The 27,537-nt window shown below is 40.5% G+C and overlaps 1 protein-coding gene across 1 annotated transcript; it reads left to right on the forward strand.

Annotated features, from left to right (window-relative positions):
• The first annotated feature begins 13,944 nt into the window (after positions 1–13,944).
• Positions 13,945–26,077, forward strand: FBXL15 (F-box and leucine rich repeat protein 15). Its single transcript, XM_053449915.1, has 4 exons — positions 13,945–14,090; positions 19,174–19,354; positions 23,128–23,630; positions 24,999–26,077. Exons 1-4 carry the CDS (start codon positions 13,945–13,947, stop codon positions 25,186–25,188), a joined length of 1,020 nt encoding a protein of 339 aa, XP_053305890.1. The 3' UTR covers positions 25,189–26,077.
• Positions 26,078–27,537: the final 1,460 nt, after the last annotated feature.

Below are 27,537 nucleotides of genomic sequence, written 5' to 3' on the forward strand. Positions count from 1 at the left end.
GTAAATAACAGACCATTACCAGCAAATCACGTTTTGTAACATTTCTGCATATGTTACAAAAATCCCACGTTGGACCAATATATTAAAGGTACAGTAGTGTCACCCCCCCCTTTATAATATGTTACAATATAGTGTGATTTCACTGTGGAAATTTGGTGTATTTTTACTGTGGAAATTTAAAGATATAGCACCCCAAATATCAGCCCAGTAAATAGCAAATGTGATTTTTCAAGATTCTACATGGGGTTAAAAAAGATTCCCCTCTGGATCAACACAGTTACACTGCACATATCTCACATACATCCCCCTCTATTATATCTTACAATATGGTGTAATTTTACTGTGGAAATTTAAAGACATAGCTCTCTAAATATCTCTTTGGATATAAATAGCTCTTTATAATATCTTACAATATGGAAAAGCTTACTGTGGGAATTTAAAGATATAGAGCCCTACATTTTAACCCATTGGTTAAAAACAGACTTTTTTCTATATTAGAAATGGGGTAAAAAAATGTCCTCAATTGGACCAATATATTTACACTACATGTACCTCATACACATCCACCTCTATAATATCTTACACTATGGAAAGCTTTCACTGTGGAAGTTTAAAGTTATATAACCCTAAATACACATTATATATATTTTTCAATATTCCATATGTGATACAAAAATCTCCCATTGTCAAATATGGAATGAAAGAAATCTACACACACACACACATATATATATATATATATATATATATATATATATATTCATACACCACATTATATATACATATATATACACATATATACATACATACATACACACACACATTATATGTACTGTATATATTTTTTTTTATCACATGTCTTTCTACAAGGACTGATATTTAGGGTTATATAACTTTAAACTTCCACAGTAAAAGCTGTCCATGGTGTAAGATATTATAGAGGGGAATGTGTATGAGGTACATGTAGTGTTGTGTAGTGTAAAAATGCACCATAATCTAAGATGTAAAAGAGGGGGGTGTATGTGAGATATGTGCAGTGTAATCATATTGGTCCAATGGGGGAATTTTGTTTAACCCCATGTAGAATGTTGAAAAATGCCAATTGCTAAGTACTGGGCTGATATTTGGGGAGCTATATCTTTAAATTTCCACAGTAAAAATGCACAATTTTCTCACAAATAATAGAGGTGTGTGTGTGAGATATGTGCAGTGTAACTGTATTGGTCCAATGGGGGAATTTTTTTTAACCCCATGTAGAATGTTGAAAAATCACATTTGCTATCTACTGGGCTGATATTTGGGGTGCTATATCTTTAAATTTCCACTGTAAAAATACATCAGATTGTAAGATATAAAAGACGGGGTGAGATATGTGCAGCGTAACTGTGTTGGTCCAATGAGGGAATTTTTTTTAACCTCATGTAGAATCCGGAAAAATGCCAGTTGCTCACTACTGGGCTGATATTTGGGGTGCTATATGTTTAAATTTCCACAGTAAAACCACACCATATTGTAAAATATAAAAGAGGGTGTGTGTGAGATATGTGATGTGTAACTGTATTGGTCCAATGGGGGAATTATTTTTAACCTTATGTAGAATGTTGAAAAATGACATTTGCTAAGTACTGGGCTGATATTTGGGGCGCTATATCTTTAAATTTCCACAGTAAAATGACACCATATTGGAAGATATTATAGAGGGGGGGGTGAGATATGTGCAGTCCAATGGTTTTGTAATATATGCAGATTTGTTAAAAAATTTAATTTGCTGGCTATGAGCGCATATTTACCTTTAATTTGTTTATTAAAACCATATAATTTTGTAGGGATATATTTGTGTGAGAACTCTGCCTGATCCACTCAGAATTGTATCATTATATGATTATTATCACGTTTGCAGTTCTTATACACCTTTTGCTAATCTAAACCAAAAGCGTCTGATAGCATGACCACTGATTATAAACTCTGATAGCTTGACTTTATTCACTATTTCTACACAAGATTTGTTTAAAATGTGGTATACCGGAGGTTGCACCTCAGTAGCGGTACCACAAAGAGTGGTATGGAGAAGCCATAGACAAACCCATAACGGGTGCAGCAGAAAGGGATATATTCCGCTTATTTTTTATTCTTTCAATTTTACTCTTCGCTTGGCAAGTACACAAGAAGTCTCACCATCAACTAAACCCTTATAGTCTTTCTGTCTCCGCTATCAGTTTGACCTTATACACCTTAAAGATTTAACGCTTGTTGCAATGTAATATCGGCTGATGTAGCTCGTCGCCCATGAAAGATTCATCCCTTGGAAAGCGTTCCTGCAGTCTTCATTTAGTTCTCATCCGCAACGGTATGGATAAATGTATTGCCATCACGCAGAAGAAGCTCACGGAAAAGGCAAGCCAAAAAAACAACTGGGAGTGCTCCAGTTTGAAACTGAAACCCAGGGAGGATTCACAGGATGCTTCGCCGCCACGCTCCCCTTCCTTAGAGGATGTGGTCCTAACACCTTCACCTCTTCCACCAGTCTTTGTCAAACTTTGTGGTAGTCATTTTTTTGCATTTGATTTTTCACACACATTTTACTTCAGGTATAAATTAAAAGGTTCTGGTATATGTCACTATCATAAAACACCCCAATATTTGTTCAGCAACATCTCCTGAGTACAGCGATACCTCATATGAATGATTTTGCCTGACTGTTTGGGGGGGAAAAAGGGCCACAATTTGGGCATGCACATTTTTCAACGGTGAACTTTGGCATTTGGGGATCCACTGCCTATGTCCTATTTGGTACATCTTTGAGCCGGGCCATTTCAGTATGCCCAATAAAACCATATATTTTTGAAAACTAGACACCCCAGGGTATTTTAAATGCTGGTATTTTAACTCTTTGCATGCACACATTTTACCACCAGCATTTTTTCAAAGTTTGCAGTAGTATTTTTTTGTGTGTATTTTTCCCCCACACACCTACTTTATGTATGAATTTACGGCTCCTGGTATATGCCACTGTCACACGACAGTGTTCAGCAATATCTCCTGACTACAGTGATACCCCACATGCATAGGTTTGTAATTTTTTGGGTGAACTAAAAGACCACATTTGGGACGTGTGCATTTTTCTAATTGGAAATTAGATGTGTGGCCATCCTTCACCCCCCCCCCGTGTTAATTGGGACATTGTTGAACCCGGCCAATTCAATTTACCCCATCAGATCATAAATTTTTTTAAAGACACCCCATGGGCATTTAGTAGGCCAGTATTTTAACTCTTTCCATGCAAGAATTGATTTCACCTAATGTGCTAATTTTAGGACTTGCTCACAAAAATATATTTTTTTTATATATAGTTATATATAAATTTTTTTCAACTTGAAGGTTCCCCTGATAGTGACATCAGTGGGAAATTATTTTTACATTTTACTGTTTTTTTACTATTTTTTTTCTAATTATTATTAATTTTATTTTATTTTTTAATTTATTTTACTAATCACACTGTGATTAGAAAGCTGGGCTCCATTGACTTGCATGGTTGAATGCAGTACCTGTATTCAACCTGCAAGTGGAGCCAGAGTTCTCTAGGGGGTCTGGAGACCATCTAGCAAACTTTTTCATTGTTATTATTTTTTTTCCCGGGCCGCCATCTTGCGGATGTCTTGCGGATGGCGAAGATCACTTGCGCCGGCGGCTGTGACCGCTCTCCGGAGCGGTCACAGCCCATCCTGGGGTAAGTGTTTGGTGTCGCTGAATGCCTCCTGATCGAGGCATTCCAGCGACACCATTTAAGTTTAGGAGGTGATCGTTGATCGCCTCCTAAACACTTTTAAAACGGGCGTCCGCCGCCATACAATGTATGGTGGATGTTGACGCCCTGGGGAGGGGCCAGACATGGCCCCTAGTGCTGATCGTGGCGTTGCTGAATGCCTCGAGGTCGAGGCATTACAGCAACACCGTTTGGATGCGGAAAGCGAACGTAGATCGCTTTCTGCACCAGTTTAAAGTCATGACGCTCCTGGCACGTCAATTGTCGTTAACCGTTCGTTTTCGGGTGACGTGCCCGGCCCGTCAATTGTCATTAAGGGGTTAATAGCGTGGAGCACACATATCCCTTATATTACTTGTGACAAGATACTCAAAAGCACGTTGACTCCCTGTAAACTGTTGCCAGCTAGTCCCGATCTCGAAATGCAATTTAAGATAGCGCATCAGGCATATTTATCCCCGCATAGACAATTCTTAATAGGTATAATACCAGAGGATGCTTGCCCAAAATGTGGTCATGAGGTAACTGATCTGTATCATAATTCTGGGGCTTGTCCATTAATTAAGGACTTTTGGAATACTATACAAACCTTTTTGGGGCAGTTGTAAGTTGATACCTATTATATTGACCACGCAGCGGCTATTCATGGCCTCATTGGAGTAGAGGGATCTAGAGATGTGGCCCTGATACGAATAATCTTGGCAGTGGCTAGAAAATCTATTTTGCATCACTGGATACAGGCACTGGATACTCCATCCTGCCTGTCAGGGCCGGCCCAAGACAAAATGCCGCCTGGGGCGAAGTTTAAAATGCCGCCCCCTCCCCATTATCTACCCTTCCTCTCCCTGCCGCCCCCCCCATTATCTACCCTTCCTCTCCCTGCCGCCCCCCCATTATCTACCCCCCCCGTACTTACCTTTCAGCAGTCCTGCGGTGAGTCTCCCTGCTCGGTCTCAGTGCCGTCTTGTAATGCGGAGCGCCGGAAATGACGTCATCTTCCGGCGCTCAACATTACAAGCCGGCACCGAGACCGAGATAGAGGGCTAGCAGAGGCTCTTCTCGGCTTTAAAAAAAAAAAAGGGCTCGGGGCGGCAAATTAACGCCCTTTCAAAGGTGCCCCTGGAGCGGTTGCCCCACTCGGCTCCATTGTTGCTGCCTGTCCTTATTTCAAAACAAATTATTGTATTTGCTTTGAATGGACTGGTTAGAAGCATCTTTTAATAAGGAAAGAAACACTAAACATTTTTTTACACATCTCAATAAAGTGAGAAACCTTTATTAAGACATCGGATGATTCCCTTAACACACAAACCATACGAACTTTCCAGGGTACATCTTGGTTTGGTGCACAATTACTCCGGGCAATACCTCTTGTGCTTGAGACCAGGGCCGTAGGAAGGGTGAGGCGAGTGAGGCATTCGCCTTGGGTGCAGCTGATAGAGTGTGCACAGGTGCACGATCAGCAGCTGCAGCCTCCAGGACTGGTTGGGGAGATCACAGATCTCCCTAACCAGCACAACAGGGCCAAACGCAATGTGATTCACCACGAAAAAACAGTAGCGATTCTATAGGGGAGGAGGAGGGGAGCGGAAAGGCCGCCTCCCCTGGGACAGTATTCAGGGAACTGTCGAGGAAGCTGCATGATTGTGCTCTCCCCAACCAGCTCTGCTCATCAGGCGCACCCGCGGGCAGTGCACACCCAGGCAACATCAGCGGAGGTGTCCGATGAGCAGGGCTGGTTGAGGAGATCACAATCCCCCTCTAACTGGCCCAACATTAGGGAGTGCGAGGTCTTCCATTCTTCCTAATCATTATGCGCCAGCAAATTATGCAGAGCGCCGGGATATGATGTCACCCCAGCGCTCTACATCAATGGCAGGCTCATAGAGATGAGGGAGCACTAAAACAGAGGCCTGGAGTGACAGACCTCACACTCCCACCACAAGATGGAAGATAGAAAAAGATGATGGATGAAGGAAGATGATGGAAGATGAGAAAAGTAAGAGATGGGGGGAAAGGGGTGTAAGGGCTGTGTATATGTCTGTGTTTGTAAGCTGGTATGTGTGTATGGGCAGTGTGTGTATGGGCAGTGTAGGTATTTGTGTGTTTGTAAGTTGTAAGCTGGTGTGTGTGTATATGTGTGTAAAGGCAGTCGTGTGTAAGGGCAATGTATGTGTATATGCGCATTAATGGGCAGGCGTGTGTGTAAAGGCAGTGTATGTGTATATGTATGTTTAAGCGTGTATGTGTGTTTATGGACAGGTGTGTGTAAAGGCAGTGTGTAAAGGCAGTGAAAAAAAATTGCTGGGGGGCACAATTTTCCATTCTTGCCTTGGGCACAAAAGGAACTTGACACTATGCTCTGCTTGAGACATCAGAACGATTGACTGGACAACAGACAAAGTGTTTTATACAATGCCATGAGTTCCAAAAGTTAGGCTATGACTGGTTGGGAGGGAGGAAGGGGTTTGTGACAGAACCTTCCATCACTGGGGCCACTGGAGAGGCCTGAGAGCCAGCCTCTTCCCTATTGACTATGGGCCCTGGCCTTGTAAAGACTTCTGTGTGTAGGTACACGGGGTCAGTTTCTACTGATTTCCCCCCGGTAAAAGTTAAACCATATTTCCTAAATATTATAGGCTCTGAGTACTGTGGAGCGCTGATATTGATTTGTGATTGGTCCTGTGATTTGCCAACACAAATTATGTTTTGCAATTATTTATTGTATGTCATAACTTTTCCCTGTTTCTCCCCATGTTTTCAGCTACGCCCAGAAGTATATTATCACTTGCTGAGGGGATTATGTCTGGCAGACAGCTAGGATTGTGACAAGCTATTGTTTCAGTTAATCTGTTAAATGTCTGACACCCCCCCCAGATGTTGCTTAAATCAGTCTTATCCCTCCCCCCATTGTATTCCACTATGTTGAAAATTAATTTATTTCTGTATTAAAAGCCTTGTGTGTAACTCTGAATAAACAGTTCTTGCACTTCACCCTGCATTAAGCTTCGGGTGTTGATTTGGGTGACTGGAGAGTCGGTGCTTTGGAGTGTACCCATATAAAGTTCTTGTCTGAGTGCAGGGCTTCTCATCACAGGGTTTTTTTTTGGGGGGGGGCCTCCTGTCTCTTTATGACTCTCATGACAATTGTCTCCTGTCTGTATGATCATGTACTATTCTGTAAGGTTCATGAAGAGGGAGGTGGTGGGGTATCATATTATGATGTTTTTCTCTTCCAAATTAATAAAAAGAGTTAAATTATATATATATATATATATATACATATACATATATATATATATATATATATATATATATATATATTAGTTTGATGGGCTAAAATGCACTGGCCAGCTTCAAAAATGTCCCAAATAGCTCATGGGGCAGAATGGCCAGATTTTGAAAAAATCGGTTTTGAAATAGCAAAACGCTAATTGTACTTTTTGCCCTATAACTTAAAAAAAACAGCAAAACAAAACATTAGGTATTTCTAAACTCAGGGTAAATAGTAGAATCTACCGTATTTGCTTGATTATAAGACGACCCTGATTATAAGACGACCCCCCAAAACTGAATATTAATTTAGGAAAAAAAAGAAAAGGCCTGAATATAAGACGACCCTATAGGAAAAAAGTTTTACCAGTAAATGTTAATTCATCTAAACTATTTTTTTTTTATATATAAAAGCTATGATTGAGAAAAATATTTTGGTTTTATTTCCTTCTATTTTCCAACCTGCCTCCCAGTTATGCACATCTGCCCCAGAAATGCCTTATACCCTCTATATGCCACTGTGCCCCATGATATGCCTTTTAACCCTCTAAATGTCATTGTGCCCCATGATATGCCTTTTAACCCTATATGCCACTGTGCCCCATGATATGTCTTTTGACCCCCTATGTGCCACTCTGCTTCCAGAAATGCCTTATGCCCCTATATGCCACTCTGGCATTTAGAGGGTTAAAAGGCATATTATGGGGAAGAGTGGCATATAGGGAGGTTTAAGGCATTCAGGAGGCAGAGTGGCGTATAGAGGGTTAAAAAGGCATTTCTGGAGGCAGAGTGGCATTAAGGGGGTTAAAAGGCATTTCACAGAGCACTCTGCCTCCAGAAATGCCTTATGCCCCCCATTTAACACTCCCCGCCCCCCCCAATTTATTAACCTAGTCTTATAATCGAGCAAATACGGTATATAGCCGTTTCCCCATTAGGTTTTGTACATGAGTAAAAGATTTTTCAAATAATTTTTTTTATAGGAAACTAGATTATATGATCAAAAATCTGAATCTGAAGAAAGCTCTTCTTGTCCTGATAAAATGTATATGTCTGCTATGTATTTGCTTTGTTGTTGAAGGGACACACTGAAACGAATGCCAAAATGACATTGTATGTGCAAATCTGTTTTTTTGGTCGACTAACTGATCTTTGTGAAGAAACCCAGCTCCTTACCCCAGGATTATCCCGAAGGTACTTAAAAATATATATTTTTTTTTTTTGGCAGACACCCTTTTCTGGAAAGGCATCTTTTGAATGCAACCTATAGAGACCTTAGAGGGATGTAACTCTCTGAAGAGGTACTTAAGTTTCTCAGGAGAGTTCAATCATGTTTTCCATATGCAAGGTAAATACTAGCAAACATAAAAACGCAAAATAAACTCCTGTTGGAGTCTGTAAAGGAGTCGATCACACTGGGGACCCAGATAAAAATAATAATAAAACCACAAATACCTAAACCATAATCATATAAAACTTGTATTGCCATCTCCACACAAGTGTTATGAGAACTGGACATTTTGCATATACCTGCCTGTATCCTTTAATAATTAGCAGGATGACTATATATATATGTGTATATGCAAAATGTCCAGTTCCCATATATATATATATATATATATATATATATATATATATATATATATATATATATATATATATATATGGTATAATTACAACCGAAGAAAGTAGCAACTCTTAATGTATTGATTCGTTATCAGGCACTCTCTGTTCTATACGGTTTAGAAACTTTGCTCATGCGTATTACCGCAGTGATGCTTTCGCTTCCGCCACTACGAACATGGCGGTATTAAATGCGCCTGACGTTTTATCCTTTCGCGTCACAAGCAGTTGCCTTGCACATCGGCGGATTTGACAACCGGCGAGCTAAACGGAGCTGAGAAGGTGAGGTTTAAAAACTATACATCTATAAATACGGATGTATTCGTCATATGCCGTCATTACAGGAATTAAATATTAGGGCCTTGGATGTATCTCGGTGTGTATATGTATGTTGCCCCTTTATTATTTAAAATATTAAAACATTCATAATTACATGATTGTACGAGTATGTCTATTCTATTATAGATCTATTTTAAGGTATGAATAAAACCCTATTACATTGAACTCTCAATTTTGACTTCATTGTTAGTAAATGACTCATTAACGTTCTATTACGTCTTTTTTATGACATGTTAGTCATTTAAACCCACAATTTGCTGCAAAGTAGTACTATTAAGACAAATATTTGAAAGCCTACACTTAACTGACTTGAATTTAGGTAATTTTACTATTTATTTTCGCATACCTTTTCTAGAGAGGTACGATCTTATATCTGTCTGTTTTAGAGCTAAGGAGGTATAGAAATAAAAACTTGCAAGCTAAGTGCAATAAAATAAATAAATAAATTATAAATAAATAAATAAATAAATATTAAATAAATAAATAAAATGCATTAAGGAACGCTAGATTGGTAGATTTAGGGAGAGTATCCTGTGTTGACAAGAACTGGAAATGTGTGTAGTGATACAGAGACTGGATCTAAATGGTTAGGTATTAATAACGTTTATCTGATTTGATGCAGACAGAAAGGATCAAGTATATCCAAAATGGCTAATGACAAGAACTGCAGGTGAGTCATGTTGTTACATTATCTGTACATCTATTGAACTAGTACTTTATATCGTGCGTAATACAGGAGTTTGAGAATTGGCAGCTGATTGCTTTGCTATTAACTGAAATTGAATTAATAGTTCAAGCACAGGAATTTAATAACAGCATGGCATGCTTAGCTTTTGACACTGAAGTAACCATGATGTCTTGGAGACTTTTCTATTACTTCTACAGCATTTAACCAATATGTGACTTTTCTTTGTATATGTCCTGGAAACCGTTGTATGTATTTGCAATAGAAACTACAAACTTTTGCTATCCAGAGATAGAAGTTAAACAGCAAATTTTAAGTAAAAGCCTGACATTATGCCTGATATTGTTTTGAGCAATTGGGTCTCAAAAACACTTAAAAATGAACCTTATGGGAAACTGATCAATACACATGGCAACTATATTTTTGTGAAACGCATATATATAACAGAAACACATTATATATATATTCACATTCATATATTCCTTGAAATCAACTAGTTGTAGTTGGGCTGTTACTTGGGTATTTAACTTCTCAAAGGCAATGGAAAAGTTTATGTAATAGTGGGTTAAAGTTATAACAACATGTGCTGTTGAATACACTGTGGGATGTATGTATCCCTTTAACCCCTTCAGGACCGGGTTTTTGTTACTACGTTTGCGCTAAAAGACCAGAGCAGTCTTTGTGTTTTTGCTATGTCTTTCTTCAACAGTAAATTCTCTCTTCTCAATTAGTGCACCCACTAAGTAGGGCTTTCTTTTTAAATACTTTTTTTGCTCGATTATAAGACGAGTCTTTTTCAGAGCAAATGCTCAAACAGGTCTGACTAAGATCCAGATCCCCTGCAATGCTGCAGGGGACCTGGATCCTCCTGTCTCCCCTCCCCCCACCCCCAACTTACCGGTGCTGCTGAGTCCCCGGTGTGTAGCCAGGGCAGCACGTAGACGTCTATTCAATTCGCGTAGACAACTTCCGCTGCAGCCGGAAGAAGGTGCGGTTAGCAACGGGCCTTGTCTGCGTCCATCGCGCAGACCTTCCCCGGCTGTCAAGATCAGAGCTCACTGGCAATGTGGGGGCATTTTTTTTATTGAGATGACGTACCTGGAACGTCCCATTCTGCAGCTACCATGTAACCATGGTACCAGGTACATCCCGGTCTCGAAGGGGTTAAATGAAGCTAGGAGAACATTGTCCTAACACCCCACTATAACGCAGATGACTAGCAGGTACATTGTGCATTGTCAAAGCAGATTTGCAGTTTTCTCTGTATCTAGAAACCTTTGCATTTATCAAAAAATAGAGAATTAAACTGTGATTGTACTGGTGACAATGTAAACCCCACACACTTCCCTGCCACAGAAGATCACATGTTGGAAACAACACGACCGGTGTGATGATGTGAAAACCTCCACATGCAGGAAAAGTCTAGCTATCATGCTATGTTTCTACTTCTACAACAATATGATATCCAGTAACAAACAAATTACCTTTATTTACATTTTGCTAGTACAGACGCTAGAATTGGAGTTAATCTAAAAAAAATTATAAATTGTAGTTAGGGCTGCAACTAACTTATTTTCATAATCTATTAGTTGGCCGATTTATTTTTTTCGATTAATCGGATAAAATAAAAACAATATGCAAATTTTTCATTTATTTACAATAAAAACGTATAATTTACATTAAGATGTGTCATTAACACGTTTTCCCATCAGCCTTCTTATTTTACTGACAATAATTAAAGCTATATTTTAAAGGTACAAGAACCCAAAACACATTATTTCTCCAAAATACCCAAAAAAGTTTTACTAGTAAATATTAATTCAATATCAATTCTATCTGCCCGCCAGGGGGTTAATATATCAACAGAAGAAACACGGGGCAAATGAGCATAAAAATACTCCAGGTTTAGTTTACCCGGTGGTGCTTGCTTGCCCCGTTTTTCTTCTGTTCATATATTAACCCCTGGAGGGGTAGAAGTAAAGTGAAGGGAAGTAGCGGAGGTTGCACACCTTGTGCACTAAAATCCAAATCCCCTGCAGCGCTGCAGGGGACCTGGATCCTCTCTGGCAGCCGGTGTGGGTCTGTGCGATGCGTGCGGACAGCCGCTTCTCCCCTCCACTTCCATTGTGGCTTCCATGATGGAAGCCGCACCGGAAGGTCACGTGACGCCGGCGTTCAGTAATAGAAGCACAATCGGAAGTGGAGGGGAGAAACGGAGGATGTCTGCGCGTTTTGCACGGACCCCCACCGGCTGACAGAGGATAATCTGATCTCTAGTTGAGGTCGGATTATAGAAGGAGGGGAGTTTTTCAGAGCATTTGCTCATTTTATAATTCGATTCAACTAATCGATAACGAAATTTTCATAATCTATCATAGATTTTATCTATTTGTTGTTGCAGCACTAATTGTACTTTATATATTTTATATTGGTTTATGTAAATTACCGTATTTGCTCGATTATAAGACGACCCTGATTATAAGACGACCCCCCAAAATCTGAATATTAACTTAGGAAAAAAGAAAAAGCCTGAATATAAGACGACCCCAAAGGAAAAAAGTTTTACCAGTAAATGTTAATTCATGTAAACTATTTTTTTTAATAAAAGCTATGATTGAGAGATTTTTTTTGTTTTTATTTCTTGTATTTTCCAACCTGTCCCCCAGTTACGCACATCTGCCCCCAGGCTTGCCACTCAAATATGGCACTGTGGCCCATGATATGCCTTTTAACCCTCTATATGCCACTGTGCCCCATGGTATGCCTTTTGACCCCCTATGTGCCACTCTGCCTCCAGAAATGCCTTATACCCCTATATCCCATTCTGGCATTTAGGGGGTTAAAATGCATATTATGGGGCAGAGTGGCATATAGGGAGGTATAAGGCATTTCAGGAGGCAGAGTGGCATTAAGGGAGTTAAAAGGCATTGTATAGAGAACTCTGCCTCCAGAAATGCCTTATACCCCTATATGCCACTCTGCCATTTAGGGGTTAAAAGGCATATTATGGGGCAGAGTGGCATATAGGGAGGTATAAGGCATTTCAGGAGGCAGAATGCTCTATTAAATGCCCCCTTAACGCCACTCCAGAAATGCCCTATGCCCCCATTTAACACACACACACCCTATACCCCCATTTAACTAACACACACACACACACACACTCTCTCGCTCTCCCCCCTCTCTTACCGGTGCTTCCAGCCGGGGCAGCGGGTTGACGTCGCCTTCTGCTGCAGCCGGAAGGAGGTGTGGCTAGCAGCGGGGGTTTGTATGCGTCCGTCGCGTATACTTTCCCCGGCTGTCAGAGATCAGAGACTCTGATCTCTGACAGTCGGGGAAGGTCTATGCGACGGACGCAGACAACCCCCGCTGCTAGCCACACCTCCTTCCGGCTGCAGCGGACGTTGTCTACGCAGATCGCTTAGACGTCAACCCGCTGCCCCGGCAACACAGCAGGAAGCACCGGTAAGTGTGTGTATGATGGGGGGGGGTCGGCTGAGACAGGAGGATCCAGGTCCCCTGCAGCAGTGCGGGGGTTCTGGATCTTAGTCTCCTAATCAGACCTCTATTTGAGGTCTGATTAGAAGACGACCCCGATTAGAAGACGAGGGGTATTTTTCAGAGCATTTGCTCTGAAAAAAAACTCGTCTTATAATCGAGCAAATACGGTATATGTCAAGTAGACCAGACTTTCATTGCTCTCTGGCTATATTTAGTGCATATAAATATACTATGAGTCTCTATACGTCCTACTCCTCAATGAGGGAATACCCCTCCACCAAACCTATGATAAATGGAGATAGAAATCAAACAATAAATATCCACAATCACCTGCCACCTCACTCATATACTCAGTACTCAAAACATCTCAAAACATACTAATGATGGTCCATACCCCACAGTTAGTACATGAAAGTAAACTCTCGCGATACAGAATCGCATTCTATTCCTATATCTGCATCAGGTAGGGCCATCCTATATAGAATCCCTCAAACAGATTGCTAGTCCAAAAAGATGTGTATGATTCAAAATATAAACAACTAAGCTATATAGGGCTATATTTAGACCTTTATAAGGAGAGATTATGTGAAAACATGTAGGCTGTCGTATAAGCAACTGAGAACACCTTGGCTGAAATCCATGTTATGGTGAGAATACGTAAAAGGTAAACAAATGCATACATATATATGTTAACCCCTTAACGACAATCCACGTACATGTACGGGGTGATGATGCAATGCGTTAGTGACAATGCCCATACATGTACGTGGTCGCGATATTTGCCGGTGATCGCGGCATTTTCGCCGCGATCGGTGGCATTGCGGTTCTCCTGGAAGCCTCCAAAAAGTTTTTCAAACCTTCCCATCACGGAGATGTAAATCACCGATCTGTTAAACACGCCCCCGAGTGAGGGTCATTCCAGGCTGCCTCTTCATTGAGGCAAGCCTGCAATGCTCCGGGGGGGGGGGAGCTTCACAACCTCCCGATCCCTGTGAATCACGGCGATCGGTGGGTTAAACTACAGATTCAATGACGCGTTCCAGCCTGCCTCTTCATTGAGGCAATGACGTTTTTTTTTAACTATACATTGAGGTTGTGTAGCCTCAGAGGGAGCTACACAACCTCAGGGTATAGTAAAAAAATAAAAAATACATGGTTACATGTAAAAATAAATCCCTACTGTCACGAAAAAAGTGAAAATAGATATGTATACGTTTTTTTACGCACAAGTTCTACAATTAGCGCTATGTCTTCCCAAAAAATTCCCACACGGAAAGAGTTAAAATATTGGCATTATAAATGCCCATAGGGTGTCTAGTATTAAAAAATTTATGATTTGATTTGAAATCGAATTGGCCGGCTTCAAAGATGTCCCAAGTATGGGACATGGGCACAGAGTGACCAGATGTCTAAATGGCAAAAAAATACACACCTCACAAAGGTGGCCTTTTACCTCCCAAATAACCCAACAAACCCATGCATGTATGTATATCACTGTGCTCAGGAGATGTTACTGAACACATATTGGGGTGTTGTTTGACACGGACATATACCAGGAGCGATAAATATATACCTGAAGTATAACGTGTATGAAAAAAATACAAAATATTTTTACTACCCTAAAGTTTGACAAAGGCTAGTGGTAGAATTAGTGCATGGAAAGGGTTAAAATACCAGCATTTGAAATGCCTTGGGGTGTCTAGTTTTTAAAAATATATGGTTTGATGGGGTAAATTTCATTGGCCAGCTTCAAAGATATCCGAAATGGCACATGGGGCAGAATGACCAGCTTTGGGGAAAAAATGGTTTTGAAATAGCAAAACGCTACTGGTATTTGTTGCTCCATAATATGCAGAAAAAAGCAAAAAAAACCATAAAAACATTGGGTATTTCTAAACTCGGGACAAATAGTAGAGTTTTCATTAGTTTTTGCAGATGAGTAAAAGTTTTTTGTTCAAAAAGTGAGAACTTAATTTGTTTTACAAAAAATCACCACATTTTATCATTTTTTTTTATAGTAAATTAGATGATATGATAAAAATAATAGTTTCTAAAGAAAGCCCTGTTTGTACTGGAAAAAAACAATATATAATATGTGTGGGAGCACGAAATGAGAGAGAAGAAAATCACAGCAACACTGAAAAATTGTCCCACAATATACTACGAGTAAGAACCCCTATTGTCCTTAAGGGGTTAATAGACATGTGCAAGTAGGAGAAAAAAAACGATTCAGACGCACTTGTTCAATTTCGTTCCCTGCCCATTCAGCTCGGCTAAAAATGTTGGGGAATTTTTAATTCAGAAATGAAATTCTCGTTAACTCTCACGCTCTCTAAATGTTTCCCTTCCTTCTCTACCGACCACTTCCATATCTTCTTCATCTTCTATGTTTCTTTGTCCACATCTCTGCGAACATAACCGGGCAGGAGCTTTTGGTGACGTCCTCTCACCAATCCTCCAATCACCGGATGAGCTGCCAAATAGCTCTCATGTTAGGGCAAAATGACAGCGCTTTTGGGGACGTAGCACATTGAAGAGAGTGATTGTGGGTGCATACATTTTTGGACAAAAATTCATAGCTTTTTTTCCTCATTTTTGTCTGAATCGTGGGGAGTTATTTTCATGGTTTCATAGGAATGACTGAATTTCAGTGAATTTGCACAAATCTGAATTAGATATATATATAATCCTATTGTGCTTTCTTAATGATTCTGGCCTCTAGAGCCACCAGGCTAATTCATTTAAAACCATTTTGTAAATATACAGATCAATAACAACTTCTGTGAGATTGTAATAAATGAGGTTACTCGACTGAAGTACCGTATTTGCTCGGTTTATAAGACGAGGTTTTTTTCAGAGCAAATGCTCTGAAAAATACCCCTCGTCTTCTAATCGGGGTCGTCTTCTAATCAGACCTCAAATAGATTAGGAGACTAAGATCCCCCGCACCGCTGCAGGGGACCTGGATCCTCCTGTCTCACCCGACCCCCCCCCATCATACACACACTTACCGGTGCTTCCTGCTGTGTTGCCGGGGCAGCGGGTTGACGTCTACGCGATCCGCGGCACCGGTGCGGGGAACTCTGATCTCTGACAGTCGGGGAAGGTCTATGCGACGGACGCAGACAACCCCCGCTGCTAGCCACACCTCCTTCCGGCTGCAGCGGAAGGCGACGTCAACCCGCTGCCCTGGCTGGAAGCACCGGTGAGAGTGTGTGTGTGTGTTAAATGGGGGCATAGGGCATTTCTGGAGTGGGGTTAAGGGGGCATTTAATAGAGCACTCTGCCTCCTGAAATGCCTTATACCTCCCTATATGCCACTCTGCCCCATAATATGCCTTTTAACCCCCTAAATGGCAGAGTGGCATATAGGGGTATAAGGCATTTCTGGAGGCAGAGTGCTCTATACAATGCCTTTTAACTCCCTTAATGCCACTCTGCCTCCTGAAATGCCTTATACCTCCCTATATGCCACTCTGCCCCATAATATGCCTTTTAACCCCCTAAATGGCAGAGTGGCATATAGGGGTATAAGGCATTTCTGGAGGCAGAGTGCTCTATACAATGCCTTTTAACTCCCTTAATGCCACTCTAACTCCTGAAATGCCTTATACCTCCCTATATGCCACTCTGCCCCATAATATGCATTTTAACCCCCTAAATGCCAGAATGGGATATAGGGGTATAAGGCATTTCTGGAGGCAGAGTGGCACATAGGGGGTCAAAAGGCATACCATTGGGCACAGTGGCATATAGAGGGTTAAAAGGCATATCATGGGCCACAGTGCCATATTGGAGTGGCAAGCCTGGGGGCAGATGTGCGTAACTGGGGGACAGGTTGGAAAATACAAGAAATAAAAACAAAAAAAATCTCTCAATCATAGCTTTTATTAAAAAAATAGTTTACATGAATTAACATTTACTGGTAAAACTTTTTTCCTTTGGGGTCGTCTTATATTCAGGCTTTTTCTTTTTTCCTAAGTTAATATTCAGATTTTGGGGGGTCGTCTTATAATCAGGGTCGTCTTATAATCGAGCAAATACGGTGTATACCGTATTTGCTCCATTATAAGACTGCCCCCCCAAAATTTGAATATTAATTTATGAAAAAAGCCTGAATATAAGACTATCCTATAGAAAAAAAGTTTTACTAATAGTAATTCACAGGTAAACTACTGTATTTGCTCGATTTTTAAGACCCCTCGTCTTATAATCAGACCTCAAATACCGTATATACCGGCGTATAAGACGACTTTTTAACCCCAGAAAATCTTCTTAAAAGTGGGGGGTCGTCTTATACGCCGGGTACTAACTTAGAAACCCCTAAGAAATGCATCCACCGGGTACTTACCAAGCCGGAGGTTCCCACGAAGCCACCAATCTCTAGGGGAGGGGCGAGTGAAGAAGCCGCCTCCCCTGGGTCGGTCTTCAGGGTCGCGCCGAGGTAGGTGCTAGATCGTGATCTCCCCCACCTAGCCCTGATCAGCAGGGCTGGTTGGGGAGATCACGACCTCCCTCTAACTAGCCCGACATTAGGGAACTCGAGGTCTGGCACTTCAGACCTCGGCTTCCCTGCTCACTAATCACTACGCGCCGGCTATTGATGCCGAGCGCAGGGATGACGTCATGTCCCGGCGCTCGGCATCAATTGCCGGCGCATAGTGATGAGGGAGCAGGGAAGCTGAGGTCTGAAGTGCCAGACCTCCCGCTCCCACAACTGGATGGAAGAAAGAAGACAGAAGATAAGGTAAGAGATGGGGAGAAAGGGGTGTGAGTGCAGTGTATGTATGTTGGTGTGATATGGTCATATACATATACATGTGTGTAAAGGCAGGGGTGTGTGGTGAGGGCAGTGTATAAATGTGTATGTATGGACAGGCATATGTGTAGATATATATATGTATATATGGACAGGCATATGTGTAGATATATATATATATCATATGTAGATATATATGGACAGGCATATGTGTAGATATATATGGACAGATATATATGGATGTGTGTGTGTGTGTGTGTGTGTATATATATATATATATATATATATATATATATATATATATATATGGACAGGCATATGTGTGTATATATATATATATATATATATATATGCCTGTCCATATATATCTACATATGATATATATCTACACATATGCCTGTCCATACATACACATTTATACACTGCCCTCACCACACACCCCTGCCTTTACACACATGTGTATGTATATGTATATATATATGTATGTATGTATGTATACGTGTGTGTGTGTAAGGGCATATGTCAGCAAATCACCGGTAAGGTACATTGCTTGCCGTGATTGGCTGGTTGTTGTATGCTGGGTAGAGGGGTTGTCTTATACGGCGAGTATAGTCCAAACTCTATATTTGAACTGTAAAAGTTGGGGGTCGTCTTATACGCCGGAATATACGGTAGGTCTGACTATGAGACTAAGATCCAGATCCCCTGCACTAACTTAGAAACCCCTAAGAAGGTTTCTGCGCAGCGCTAGTTGCCTACGTGAACCACGTAGACGTCTACACGCTGTCCGGACAACACACCGGGAGTCAGAAGCACCGGTACGTTTTTTTTTTTTTTTTGGGGGGGTGTTAAATGGAGTGCATAAGGCTTTTCTGTAGGCAGAGTGCTCTATGAATTGCCCTTAATGCCACTCTGCTTCCAGAAATGCCCTTTAACCCTCTATATGCCACTCTGCCCCATAATATGCCTTTTAACCCCCTAAATGCCAGTGGCATACAGGGGTATAAGGCATTTCTGGAGGCAGTGTGGCACATAGAGGGTTAAAAGGCATATCATAGGGCACGGTGGCATAGCTGGGGGGGGGATCTGGATCTTAATCTCCTCTGTTTTGGGGTCTGATTATAAAACGGCACCGAGTATAAGACAAGGGGTATTTTTCAGAGCATTTGCTCTGAAAAAAACCTTGTCTTATAATCGAGCAAATACGGTATTTACCTGTATTGTATTTAGATTTTTTATTTTAACCTGCAGGCTTCATTTGTTGGATCTGCCCTGGGAAGATGTACTGGTACCACATATTCTTTCCTACCTACCCTTGAGACACATCCTGAGTCTCCAGAGGGTCAGCAAAACTTTTCAGTCTCTCGTCCAGCTCTATCTGTCCAATTGCCGCTGTTTTGACTCTACTCAGGTAACGTGAAACGTATAAGAATGAATTGTATATGATGTTTTTTAATGTTTGATCAAAAGATGAGAGCAAAGAACCAAACATTAATTGTTGCTTGTAGTTAACACATGCATATACAAGCTTAGTGTGCCTACTTACAGTCTAGCTTATCTTAGTTTAGCCATCTGAAACCTTTGAGTCTTGGGTTAATTATTACACTGATACCAGTGAATTCAGAAAAGACAAGAAAGCCCACTTTAGTAACAGTTTAGTGATGCCTCTAGTATGGGCTTGCATAGTATCTATTGTTTTTCCAAAGGGCATTCATGTATGTGTTATCTTACTGCTGACAGTCATGTTATGTGTTATATATTTCTGTTTATGGAATAGAATTAAATATTTCATTTAAAAAAGGGGAAAACTGCATTATTCTATTTTTACATTTCACATTAATATAGGATGTGCTACACAACATCTAACGTGTGAGATACACCCAGATGTATCCTCCTGTTGTCCTCGAAATCACTTCCAGCACCAGTCAGCATGCACACCTTGGAACCCTATTATGTGTACCCAATAAGTAGACACAACTACCTTGAATTGAGTACAGCAGGAATGAACAGTTTATTGTTGTAAAACATAGACTCAGATATCCAAAACAAAGAAATAAATTGCTGCGCAAAATTTACAAACGACACCACAATATGTGCAGAAATTAAATAATACTTAAATTCATTAACCCCTTCAGTACCGGGACGTACCTGGTACTTCCTGGTTAACAGTCACCGGTAGACCGGGACGTACCAGGTACGTCTCCTCCAAAAAACGCCCCCACATCACCACAATCGCGGTGATCGTGGGGGCGCTGCTGCTGCTGTCTGCCCAGGACTCCTGGGCAGACAGCACAGCCTGTCTAAGCCCGCCCCCAAGCCTACGATCACTCCCACGGAGTTATTTTGTAGGCAGAAACAGCGATTGCAGAAAGATCTGCAATCGCGGTTTCAGCTGCCACAGGCAGCTTCAGGGAAGGGGGGGGGTGTTGAATGGGTCCCCACACAAGTGTGGGGACCTGATCCAACACCCCCTGCTGCCTGATCGCTCCATGAGAGCGTCAGTGCAGCGTTAACCCCTTCAATACCGCATCAGCATTGAAAGAGTTAAAAAAATGTTAAAAATAATAATAATAATAAAAAAAATTAAAAAATAAATTTTAAAAAAATAATATAATAATAATAATAATAAAAAAAATAACAGCACTGACCTGAAAGTCCAGGGTGCTTCCAGGTCAAATGCTGGGCTGGGCTGATCAGATCGCTCCTGGCCAATAGGAGTGATCGGATCATTATGGCAGCCCACGGATGACCCTGCTCTACAAAGAGAGAGGGGTCATCTAGGGTAATTATGAAAAAACACAAATTATTAATAAATGAAATAATCATAATTATTACCTGATCACTTGTCGGTGACATTTTAAGTCGCTGATTATTGATCGGTCTCCCTGATTGATGTCAGCGGCCTAAACCTGTCACTTACAAGTTATCTGATAAAAAAAATATTAAAAAAAATGTAAATGCACATGTTCCAGTTTTGCCCTCATAGCTTCCTCAAAAAATGCATGAACCATGCATGTGAGGCCTTGTTAGAATCAGGGGATCTTGGTGAACAAAATGTGGTGTTTTCTTCCACTGTTGCACTTATGGTGTGCAAGAAATTCAGTGCAACATTGAAATGTATGCGTTAAAAAAAGCAGTAAAATAATTTCCCTGTGAAGTTTGGCAGACATCAGTGAAGAAATGGCTAGCTGAAAACTGTCAAAACTACCCTAGTTGAACACCTTGACTTGTCTACTGTTCATAAATATATACTTTTATGGGGTAATTTACACCGGGGGGCTTCCAAAATGTCCCAAATGGGATATGGGCCCAGGAAACCAATTTCTGAAAATTCCAAATGTGAAAACGAAAATGCGCATGTTCCAGTTTTGCCCTCATAGCTTCCTCAAAAAATGCATGAACCATGCATGTGAGGCCTTGTTGGAACCGGGGGATGTTGGTGAACACAATTTGGTGTTTTTTTCTGCAGTTGCACATATTCTATACAAAATATAATATAAAATCTAATGCAACATTGCAACATATGCAAAAAAAAACAAAAAAATATAAAAATACCTCAAAATTTGGCAGCAATTGGCGATAAAATCCCTGTCATCAAAATGACCCTAGTTGTACACCTTGACTTATCTACTGTTCATAAACATATAATTTTGGGGGGATAATCAGTATCTGTGACAACTATTGCAGTTATTAGACTACCATGCCAAATTTGAAAAAAATTACATTTCAAAAACGCGATGCATGCCTTTGCAATATTTGCCCTATACTGGTCAAAATAGATGAAAATCCTGGCCATGTTGGGTGGTTTCCAAATCAGGACAACTTAATGAATATATTTGGGATAATTTTTTCCCATTGGTTCAATGTGTGTACAATTTGTATGTATACAAAACTGTAAAAAAATGCATTTTTTTCATTTTTTCCCCACTTTTTCCAGTTTATTTCAAACAAAACAATGTACTACCCAGCTTAATATTGTTTCAAATGAAAGCCCTACTTGTCCTAAAAAAAACAATATATGATTTGTGTGGGTGCACCAATTGATAAGAGAGAAATTACAGTTGAAGAAAGACATGGCAAAAACACAAAAACGGCTCCGGTCCTTTAGCGACACGTTAGTATCAAAATCCCGGTCCTGAAGGGGTTAAAATGGATTCTTCAATAGGTTCCTCTGTTGAGAAGCCCATAGAGCCCCTTCTGGGGAATGGAGTTTCTTCTTTGTACCGGTGTACCAGAAAAGACCGGAGGAGAAAGAGTTAAAAAAGTAGTAGCTTTAATATAAATAAAAAAAATATAGTATCTTACATATAAGAACACTTTAACGCTCCCGTGGGAAGGACCGGAATAATGCTGTGTTGTAGCAGGAACAGCTTGGTTCTCTCAGGATTCCTCTGTGTCCACTTCCTCAATGGGCGTATTCAGCACAACGCGTTTCACCAATCGGCTTCCTCAGGTGCATGTGAGGAAGCCGATTGGTGAAACGCGTTGTGCTGAATACAGAGGACACAGAGGAACCTATTGAAGAATCCATTTTAATGAATTTAAGTATTTAATTTCCGCACATATTGTGGTGTCGTTTGTAAATTTTGCGCAGCACTTTATTTCTTTGTTTTGTGTATTATCCTTTACACACTTGTGGTCAGTGTGTTGGTTCTGCAGCACCAAGGTATTATACTTGTTTAAGTTGTGTCATTACACCAGATATCTGGCATTTTCATTTTAAGCGCTGAGTATCACTCTTTCCTTTTCACATAGACTCAGATATCCACAGAACTTCATTAACATAAATTAACAGATACATGTATTCAACCCAACCTTTAATTCCCCTTGCAGCAATCCTATTGATGGGATTAGGTAAACAATGGAGTTCCTATCTGTGCTATCTTTGTTTGGCAGCCAGCACAATGTACTCGCTTTTGTGAGATACTGTGTATATATATTTTTTTTCTTGGCCATCATAGCTAAAAGTATGATCTTTATAAAGGCCTTATTCGCCAGAAAGGAGTAGTGCCACCATCACACTTCTAATAGAACAGAAGCGCATTCTTGTTCACATCTTCAAGTACGATTGTTGAATCAGTACAGTATGTAGCAGGTAAATGATTTCAAGAAGCTCTGTCTTATATCTGTCAACTTGTAAAATATTAGGCACCTTGCAATAATTATATATCTTTTTTTTTTCAGCTTGGGTCACACTTTCCTAAAAGTGCATTTTGTAATATGCTTAAGGATAACTCGGTATTGCAAAGACTTGACTTACGGAGATGCTCTGATTGGTTAACAGACAAGGAGCTTCTTCCCATTATTGGCCAGAACCACCATCTGCTCCATATTAATTTGTACAGCTGTGTGCAACTGAGCAGACAGTCTTTGGTTGCCATCTCCCTCAGTTGTCCTCACTTAAGGAACATCTGCCTCGGCCACTGTGAATGGGTTGATTGCCTTTCCCTCCGAAGCCTGGCCGATCACTGTAAATGCTTGGAAGCTGTAGATTTAACAGCTTGTCGGCAGTTAAAAGATGATGCTATATGCTACTTGGTGAGAAAAAGCGTTCGCCTAAAATCACTGTCATTGGCCGTCAATGCAAACATCAGTGATGTTGCTGTGGAAGAAACCGCTAAACGTTGTCGAGACCTGGAGCACCTTGATTTAACAGGATGTCTGCGTGTGAAGAATGACTCGATTAGGTACTAACTCTTCAGACTTTCACTAAAAGTATATTGTTGTGTGTTTTACTAAAAAACTGGTACAGGGACCATGGACACAGGTTTCCTAAATGTCTTTAAGAGTTTGTATGATTACTTTGCTCCTAAAAATAAATGTTCAAGTAAGAATTACCTGCACAACTCTTAGTCCTCGAGGGTTGCAACCAGGCCAGGATTTTTGTGCATCTCTTCCTGAAGGCAAATAGTTTGTGAACTAAAAGAAAAATGTAGCGGTTTCTGCCACCTTTTACTTTCTCACATCAATAAGAGGTTTATTAACAAAAGATGGAGTTCTTGGTCGTGATAGGACCAACTCAACATTTTTGCATGAAAAACATGACTTTTCACAATGTACAGTGAAGGCTGTGAGATAAAAGCCACAACTTTCCTTCAACCTCAAGTTTATTAACTGAACCACAATATTAAAGACTAGGAGATATTAAAGCTGTAAAGCTCTAATTGAACCTCGTGTGAGTATGTTACAGTCACATAGAAATAAAAACACTGTACATTTTTGAATACCCTGATACTGAGTGCAGTAATGAAGCAGCCTGACTAATGTATAGGTAGGTTTTGCACCTCTCCACATTCCTTTTTTTTGTTGGTAATTTATCTTAATAAAAAAATGTCCCACTTCCCAATGGACAAGAGGGTGTTATTGGTTTACATTAAGAGAACAAATGCTATTCTATAAGGCTTTATTTCTGAAGAATACCCCCAGGCATTTGTCAAAAGGATGTCACAAAAATGTAAAGGGGCTCACAGCCAACATATGCATTATGCGCAAATGATGGTTGGAAAACTTGAATATAAAGCTTTAACGAGTAATCTTGGCCCTTTTGTTAAACTGAAGTGTCTTCTGTTTCTGTTTAGTAAACCTCCCCTATCCCATGTTAAATATTTTAATACACCAAGCAAAACTATATAGGGGAAGGCTCTAGACAATGTAAGGATGTTTTAATGTAAGCATGGATGTGTATTTCAAAATCCAGCACACCAACTAAGTTGGACAGGACTGGTTTAGTGAATTAAATCTTACAGAAGAGAAATTGAACTTAATGTATCAGAACATATGTTTTCTTGAATATATGCCTCAGCAATGTTTAAACCTATAACCCATATGGTACAGGTAACTATTATCATCATTCATTATTTCCCCATTGTTATAGCTTTTTAGAGAAATGTCCGGGTTTCCCAGAGTTGAGTTCAACCAACAGCAGTGCAAACGCAACAAGGCAGTCGCAGGTTATTGATGAATTATGCAAAGTTGAGCATCTCTGAATACTCTGTATCTCCCATTATTTGTCAATTGGCTATAATAACCCATTTATTTTGTGTTTTCCTTTTCAGGACCTTAGCAGAATACGGTAACAAACTACAATCTTTAAAAGTAAAGCATTGCCATAATGTGACTGAATCCAGCTTAGGAATCCTGCGGAAAAAAGATGTAGAGTTAGATGTGGAGCCTCCATTACAACGAGCTTTGGTTCTGCTGCAGGACGTTGTTGGTTTTGCACCGTTTATTAATCTTCAAATCTAGCAAACTACAAGGCTATAAGGCAACCTTATATTTTTCTGCTACTATGATTTGCTCCATAAACACTTACAATGAGCCACCATGCTCTGAAACACTGCCAGAACAGAACACTGACTGTTGCAGGACTTCACAGTCCACAGTACACATTTTAAAGATGCGGTGTGGCTGGAGAACATTACTTTGCGGCAAAGATTTACTGCTATAACTTAGCAGGAGGTTGTATAGTGATTATTAGCACTGATAAAGCATCAGGACTCTATTTGTAACCACTTTGCAGAAGAAGCGTCCCTTCACCGTTCCAACCATGCTGCAGGTACATTATTACCAAGACTTATAACAAATGTAGTGGTTCATAAACCGAGGGATCTTCATACATGCACCATACCTTAGTTATTCTGCAACACAGAATAACTGAACATTTGTTTTGATTGATCTGTGAACAAATACTTTTTTGAAACATTTGCTGAAGGATTTCTGTGATTTAAATATTTCATCAGCATCGTACAATAATAAAGCTGGGAAATGAGCTGATGCCAATTTCTGAGTTATGTTTAAATACCTGCTCAATGTACTACAAATAATAGTATTTCAACTATATGCATCACATGGGGTTACATCACTGAGAAAACAATGTGTGTTGCTTTTAGATTTATAATGCTCATCTACATTGCCATTTTCAATTTTAATTTGTGCTGGGAGGGGAGAAGATATTACCGTATTTGCTCCTTTATAAGACAACCCTGATAATAAGATGACCCCCCCCCCCCAAAATGTGAAGATTAATTTAGGAACAAAAGCCTGAATATAAGACTACCCTATAGGAAAAAAGTTTTACTAGTAAATATTAACACATGTAAGCTATTTTCAATATGTAATAAAAACTATGAGAAAATATTTTTTGGTTTTTATTTCCTTTTATTTGCGAACCTGTCCCCAGTTATGCACATCTGCCCCATGGCTTGCTACTTTGCACCACTAGATATGCCTTATACCTGCCCATATGCCACTCTGCCTCCACGATATGCCTTTTAACCCCATTATGCCACTCTGCCCCTCATAAATGCCTTTTAACCCCCATTATGCCACTGTGCCCCCAGATATGCCTTATACCTGCCTATGTGCCACTCTGCCCCCCATAAATGCCGCATAACCCCTATATGCCACTCTGCCCCCATAAATGCCTTTTAACCCCTATATGTCACTGCCCCCCAAATATGCCTTCTAACCCCCTTAGGGCTGAAACAACTAATCGATAATGAAAATCGTTGTCAACGATTTTCATTATCGATTAATCAAATAGATTTTTATCGATTATAAAAAGAGGGTTTTTTTCAGAGCAAATGCTCTGAAAAACTCCTCTCCTTATATAATCCGACCTCAAACAGAGATCGGATTATAACACTAGAATCCAGATCCCCCGCAACGCTGCAGGAGACCTGGATTCTCCTCACTGTCGGCCGGTCTCTCACTTCCGTCTCTCTCCCCCCTCCCATCTGCCTCCTTCCCCTCCCATACATCACTCTGCCTCTCTACCCGGCTCCATTACTGACAGGCACTTTCCCTGCAGCTTCATAGAAGCCTCAGCGTAAGTGAAGGTGAGTAACGGAGTCTGTCTGTGCGATGCAGACCCCCACCGGCTGACAGAGAATCATCCTCTCTGTCAGCCGGTGGGGGTCTGCATCGCACAGACAGACTCTATGCAGCCCTATATGCCACTGTGCCCCCCCCCCCGATATGCCTTATACCTGCAGTGCGCGTAGACAACCTCTACTGCCCTTTAAATCTGCTGGGGCTTCTATGACTGAGCGCCGGCATGACGTGACGTTCCGGTGCTCAGTCATAGAAGCCCCAGAGGAAGTGCCGGCAGCAGCGGAGGTTACCCTGCAGTGCTGGGGGATCTGGATCTCAGTCTTACAGTGAGACCTCTATTTGAGGTCTGATTATAAGACGGCCTCGAGTATAAGACGAGGGGGTATTCTTGAGAGCATTTGCTGTAAAAGAAACCTCGTCTTATAATCAAGCAAATACTGTAGTTGGCTGGGTGCATAAAAAAAAAACTTTTAGAAAACTGTTAGAAGCCAATGCTTCCTCATGAGACTGATCAAACCAAGATAAAAGGGATATTTTGTCTACCTTAAATTCTAGACTTGAACCCAGAGTAACACATTAAACCATCCTTTCTAGAAGATTAGGATTTCCATATTCCACAGCTCAAAATATTTTATGAGATTGTTTTATATTGTATGGGTAACAATCACATTTAGGCCTCCAGTGGTAACCTATTACAAAACAGGACAAGTATTAGCCAATTTTAAATGCTAGAACCACAGCGCACAGCCAAGCCATTAAACT

The sequence above is a fragment of the Spea bombifrons genome, chromosome 11, assembly GCF_027358695.1.
Source record: "Spea bombifrons isolate aSpeBom1 chromosome 11, aSpeBom1.2.pri, whole genome shotgun sequence".
Lineage (NCBI taxonomy): Eukaryota > Metazoa > Chordata > Amphibia > Anura > Pelobatidae > Spea > Spea bombifrons.